Source organism: Citrus clementina, unplaced genomic scaffold (assembly GCF_000493195.1).
Source record: "Citrus clementina cultivar Clemenules unplaced genomic scaffold, Citrus_clementina_v1.0 scaffold_9, whole genome shotgun sequence".
NCBI classification, from domain to species: Eukaryota; Viridiplantae; Streptophyta; class Magnoliopsida; order Sapindales; family Rutaceae; genus Citrus; species Citrus x clementina.
This window is the reverse complement of record NW_006261964.1, coordinates 13,158,519-13,163,911: the sequence shown is the minus strand read 5'-3', so window position 1 is coordinate 13,163,911 and position 5,393 is coordinate 13,158,519. Positions and strand designations below refer to the sequence as shown.

Here is a 5,393-nt window from a genome sequence, read left to right as displayed (position 1 = left end):
TTTGGACACCAGAGGCTTCAATTTGAAGGCTGTTTTCTATTGCCTCTAGTAAAGATGAAGGCAAGGTTCAATATTTTCAAGCATTCAATTATCACCATGAAAAATCATTTTACATGCCAGAACTAGTTAAAATAAATACAAAATCAGTAATAAAGATATCAAAATAAAATATTTAAATATGCAAATAATGCATTGCAAAGAAAAGATAGTATACGTATACTTCCCTATGTAAATAGAGTCTTGATCCGATAACGTGTTAAATTATTTATCTATTTAGAACATAGCAATATAGCGGGGAAAAGAGAGAAGACAAATGAGACAATAATTTAGAGAGAAACTTTATTTAATATCATATGTATATAAATAAGTAGTAAAAACCTTTTTTTTATAGTGATACAACTACAAAGTAGTAATAATAAATTATAAATATAAGAGACAATAATCCTTAAATTAAGAGAATAATGAAAATTAGAAGAAAGTTAAAAGTTACATGTGGAGAGATCAAAAGTATCTTTGACGAACATTCACATAAATTATAATTATTTTATAATAATAAATAATTTCTAAAATATACAAAATATAACAAAAAGTAATTGAATTTAAAAACAAATAATATAATAATATAATTATTTCATGAGTTATCATGTCATAAACTTTAAATTAAATACGGACATGATTATTAAACAAGGAAACCGAAGGCCTATCCATTTAATAATCATATCAATTTTAGCCTTAAATATGCCCATTTAATGCAACACTTGCTCCCTCCGCAATACTTTGTCAGGAATTCTAACGAGCATTTTATCGAACATAGAACGTGCAGTGTGAACTTCCATGTGTAAGCTGACCCTACTAACAGGACAACAGCATGATAGAAAGCTTCTTCGACGGAAACCAAGTAGAAATCCTTGAGACCCACGTTGACCCAATTACTCTTCTATCTGGCCCTCCTTGCTGGTACTCAAACTAAATGATAGAAAGCTTCTTTATCTCTCTGTTTCATTCACATTTTTCTTACTATTTATTTGAGATGCTAATTGCTGTTATTATTATTGTTGTTGTTGCTGCTGCTGTTGTTATTTTAGTGGGAAGACTTCACTTCTATTCCAGTTTGCATACAACTGCGCATCACAAAGCAATGCCAATGTTGTTTTCATGTGTAACCGCAGCAGACTTCAAAGCAAACGCCCTTATCTTTCTCAATCCATTGATCCCTCATCCCATGTTTTTAAGCTTATACAAATGAAGTAAGGACTTAACCCTTTTGACTCGTGTCCTACAAGATACAAGTCTGACAAGTTTGTTATTAATATTACAGTTACTCGTGGTTGTTAATTCTTTGTTGAAGATATGTGGAAGATGATGAAGAAATCAAAAAGTACTTTGCCGCATTTCACCTGCACGATAAAATTCCTACTGCAGTTGTTGTGGACGATTTTGGGGATTTATTTGATGACAGGTTTTTTCTTTTTTTTTTTGGGGGGGGGGGGATCACTTTTGCGAATTATTCATCCAATGGGGATCAATATACAATCATATCCTACTTCATAATCCTTGTGAATTAACAGGACCTGCCAAGAAAGATATACTAATCCTCGTGGAAGAAACTTGGCAATGGTTCGGACGCTAGCGTTATGTTATAACGCAATTACTCATGCGAAGTAAGTAACCTTTCTTTGCTCCTGACAGAATGCCCAAGACCCTTTTAAAGTTGTCTTCAATTCCAAGAACTGATATCTGCTTTTCACTTCTGTTTTGCAGTAAGAAATCACCTTGCAAGCTTCTGTTATCTGATACGCATCTCGGGAACTCCACAAGATTGCTATACATCTATAAGAGATGGATTTCAAGCATCTTTACAGTGAAAGGTGAGTTGTAGAGTAAATTGTTGTTGTGTTGTAGTTGGTTCTTGATGGTATAATGCATGTCTAATGCACAGATCAGATCATAGAAACTATGGTTGCAGATATATTTTCTCTTAAATTTATACCTTATGTGCTTCTTTATTGATCCTTTTTGTTTCTTATAACATATGTGATCTCAGATTGGGTGTTTGTGTTTAAGGTGATGGCCCCGGATCATTCCTCTTGAGAAATAAAAACTATTCAAGAAGTTGCGGCTTAGGGAAAACAAGAATTGCAAAGTACTCCATAGCTCTTAAAGATCTTGTTTTTGAAGGCATCACTGACGACAATGAACAATGATATTGCTAACCTTATATGTTTGTTCAGCAAAACTGATATATTGCCTAGACCTCTTCTTCAGCAAAGACTAAAGATAAATTCCAATATAATGCTTATTTTGTGTTTCTTTTCTTTCTTTTTCTACTTTTGACTGCAAAGTAGCTAAAACTTGTTAGTCCCTAAATTTTGGTCCTGAATTCGCAAGTGTAACTAAATACCGTAATAGCTTCAAAGCAAAGATCATCACTCATAAAAACATCATTAGGTACCGCACACTACAGAGTCAAGATTATTTACACACTAAACAGAAGGAAAAGCATCAATTATTAAGTACAGTCGTGCATTTCATGTTCTAGTAGACTCCTGTCTGATACTCAGCCTCGCAGAATTCTCCTCCAAGATCGTCACAAGCCTCTGCCAAATTCACTCTGCAAAAATTATCGAACATACGATAGCTACTCATTCAGATTTTAAGTTTTGATCAATTTTTTTTTTTTTTTTTATGTTGCAAATTGAAATCCTTAAAACTACTAATGGCGATGCAATGATCTTACGTTTTCGAACTATCGTATTCCATATATTCTCTATCCATCAGCTCTGCAGCAATCGTGGCCTTGTTGCACTTAACCCCAGCTTGGAGCTTGACTTCAGGGTACATCTCAACATTACAAGCTTCACCTCCAATTGTCTCGCAAGCTTCAGCTGGAAACACACTAGAAACAAAAGTATTAGCAAGGTAAATCATCTAGGAAAAGTAGCAACAATTCATTTAACTGATGTTAAATTCTCTTAGCTCCAAAAAATTCCATTAATGTCCTTTAATTGTTTTTTATGATTCATGATCTCTGTGAATTTGGATGGATCTTAAGTTCATAAAGATTGATATGAGAGGAAAGTGAATATAATAAACTTACGAGGTCATAGAGCTATAATCAACTGTTGAAGCATCACATGCTACTGTAGCTGTTTCGATAGAGAGACATCGAGTATGAACATGCAGCCTTGACATTGATCTGCCAGGAAAAACAAAGGCTTTTGTGGGTGCCAAAATGGAGAACATTGACGGTGAAAAGCTTAAAGTTGTCTGCATTTTGATATACGGTTAGTCTTTGTTCTTGTTTTGCTTTTTGCTTGTGTTTTTAAAGCAATTTGAGTTCCAAAGTGTCAATACTCAATAGTATGCATCTGTCAACTTGATTAATTACTTAAATGGATAAGGTAGCAATATTTTGGTAAGTGGATAACAGGATAAGAGGTGTATGCCCTTGATCTTGGACTTTTATGGGTGTTCACATTTTGATGATTATAAATTTCATTTGTGAATTCAACCGATAGAAATATATTTTTATGTTTGGTTAAGTAAAGAAATTATTCCAAAAGAATATTCAATAGTTCGAGCCCCATGGGCTTCATTTCTTTTGGATAAGAGTGGATATCTCCTCCAATATTAGTAAAAATAATTTTCGAATTAAAACCTGGCAAACTATTAGACTGCTATAAGTGTAGATGTATCTGTCTTGCAAATTTCAGATTGTCATATGTTCATGTTTTTGTAGATTGTAACAATTTTAAGAGATTAAAAATGTTAAGGTAAAAATTTCACAACCGAGATTATATTTTCGCCATTTTTTGTATTCAAAAAATGCATTTTCAGTTGGTATATATTTAATAAAATATTCTTGAATAGTAAAAACAAATTACATCTGTCTTCGATGAGATGAAACCACGCCCGGACGAGGAATAGTTTGGGCTAAATGAGCCTAACGTGGCCCAATCGTTATGCCCAACTTAATCTTTTACCATGCTCCAATCAAAAGGTTTTACTTCTTACTTCAGAAATGAAAACTCTTCTGGAAATTTGCCAGTTTATATCCAAACCAACAAACCTTGATGAAAATCACAGCTGTAAAGAATGATTCTAGTGGCAGTTAATTTGCTTTATGAACTTGAAAACTTTTGAAGCATGCAAATGAAATAATGAAACGATTGGTTGTTTTTGGGTCCCACATGCACGACCCCAAACACCCACGAGCCCACACCCCGCATGGATCTTTCTTATAACTTTTCATGCTCCCAATAAACATCATATACCAACACATGCATGAGGATACATATATACTAAAAATAAAAATGTTCTAATCACGAATTTCTAACCATATTAAAGTCAAGAATAAGCTAAAATATAAAAAAAATACACTCTTAAATATAGTGCATTTTATCTTGTAATGTGTGTGTGTAAGAGCGTGTGAAGTATGTTCCAATTAGGAATCCCTAATTAGAAACCTACTTTATATATATAGATATACACACACTGTTGCAACATACTTCCCCCTAAGACAAACTCAATTTAATGTCCTAAATAAGAAATCTCACGTGCAACAGAACTTGTGACAAAATAATTCAATTTACTCTGTTGCTAAAGCGAAGAAAAAACAAGTTACACATGTGAAAAAGTACTTTCCCATGGCACCCCACTAAGATTTAAAAGCAGAAAACTTTATTCCTTGAGGTAGTTTTTTCCTTTCAACCAAAAGATGTATCACATGAATGCAAGATAAATAATTGAACTGCACTTCTGTTGGAACCATACCATAAGGAATAACATGTATGATACAATGATCTCATACTCAGAGCCGTAAAGAATAAATTTGTAAATAAATAAAGCCAGCCAGATTTTAAGAAGAAAGCACTCATTTGAATAAAGTTTTGTTGACATAAAGATGGCAAACACACAACCCCACCACTGCTGTATGTTTTATGACACAATAATGCTATGCATATTGTCATCAGAAGCTATCTTTTCGGGTTAAAAATCTACTTGACCATTGATTTTCAATTACAAATTAGTCATGTAAAGAACATCATATAACATAAGAAGATAAAACAGAAGAAGTCAAAGGTTGTGGATAATAAACTGAAGGCAGCAACCGCATGCACAACAGAAGGATCTGTCTATAATTTTGTAAGAGTTAAACTTCACATGGAATGTAGACTGGATGACCTTGAATCAGAAAATCCAAAATAACCAATTTCTAAAAATCTACAGGAGTGAATGAAGTATCGATAAATTACTTACATTTTCATCAAAAGCTATGCAGTTGGGTCAGCATGGGAACAAGCTCATCACTGGAAGGCCTATCTGCAGGCGAATCAGATAGGCAGACAACAGCAATCCTGACTGCCATCAACATTTCGTCTTCCTCTACTTCT

At 33.5% G+C, this 5,393-nt stretch overlaps 3 protein-coding genes across 4 annotated transcripts in view; 1 reads left to right on the top strand and 2 right to left on the bottom strand.

The window, feature by feature from the left end:
* The first annotated feature begins 766 nt into the window (after window positions 1-766).
* On the top strand, window positions 767-2,359 carry LOC18031214. 2 transcript variants are annotated; one of them, XM_006420726.2, is made up of 6 exons: window positions 767-957; window positions 1,086-1,247; window positions 1,349-1,459; window positions 1,569-1,661; window positions 1,762-1,868; window positions 2,065-2,359. In XM_006420726.2, the coding sequence occupies exons 1-6, from the start codon at window positions 869-871 to the stop codon at window positions 2,202-2,204; spliced, it is 702 nt and encodes a 233-aa protein (XP_006420789.1). In that variant the 5' UTR covers window positions 767-868; the 3' UTR covers window positions 2,205-2,359. The 2 variants fall into 2 exon arrangements, with proteins under 2 accessions (XP_006420789.1, XP_024038791.1); XM_024183023.1 differs by having other exon boundaries at window positions 2,045-2,171.
* A 47-nt stretch (window positions 2,360-2,406) lies between these two features.
* On the bottom strand, window positions 2,407-3,366 carry LOC18032739 (light-regulated protein, chloroplastic). The gene is made up of 3 exons (XM_006420725.2): window positions 3,098-3,366; window positions 2,738-2,896; window positions 2,407-2,611 (listed from the first exon to the last, which is right to left on the bottom strand). Exons 1-3 carry the CDS (start codon window positions 3,271-3,273, stop codon window positions 2,536-2,538), a joined length of 411 nt encoding a protein of 136 aa, XP_006420788.1. The 5' UTR covers window positions 3,274-3,366; the 3' UTR covers window positions 2,407-2,535.
* A 1,704-nt stretch (window positions 3,367-5,070) lies between these two features.
* Window positions 5,071-5,393, bottom strand: part of LOC18032365 (inactive leucine-rich repeat receptor-like protein kinase CORYNE) — a 4,775-nt gene continuing 4,452 nt past the window's right edge. The window contains exon 3 of the mRNA XM_006420723.2: window positions 5,071-5,391. Coding sequence (XP_006420786.2) covers window positions 5,267-5,391 — 125 coding nt within the window. The 3' untranslated portion in view covers window positions 5,071-5,266. The remainder of the gene's footprint in view (window positions 5,392-5,393) is intronic.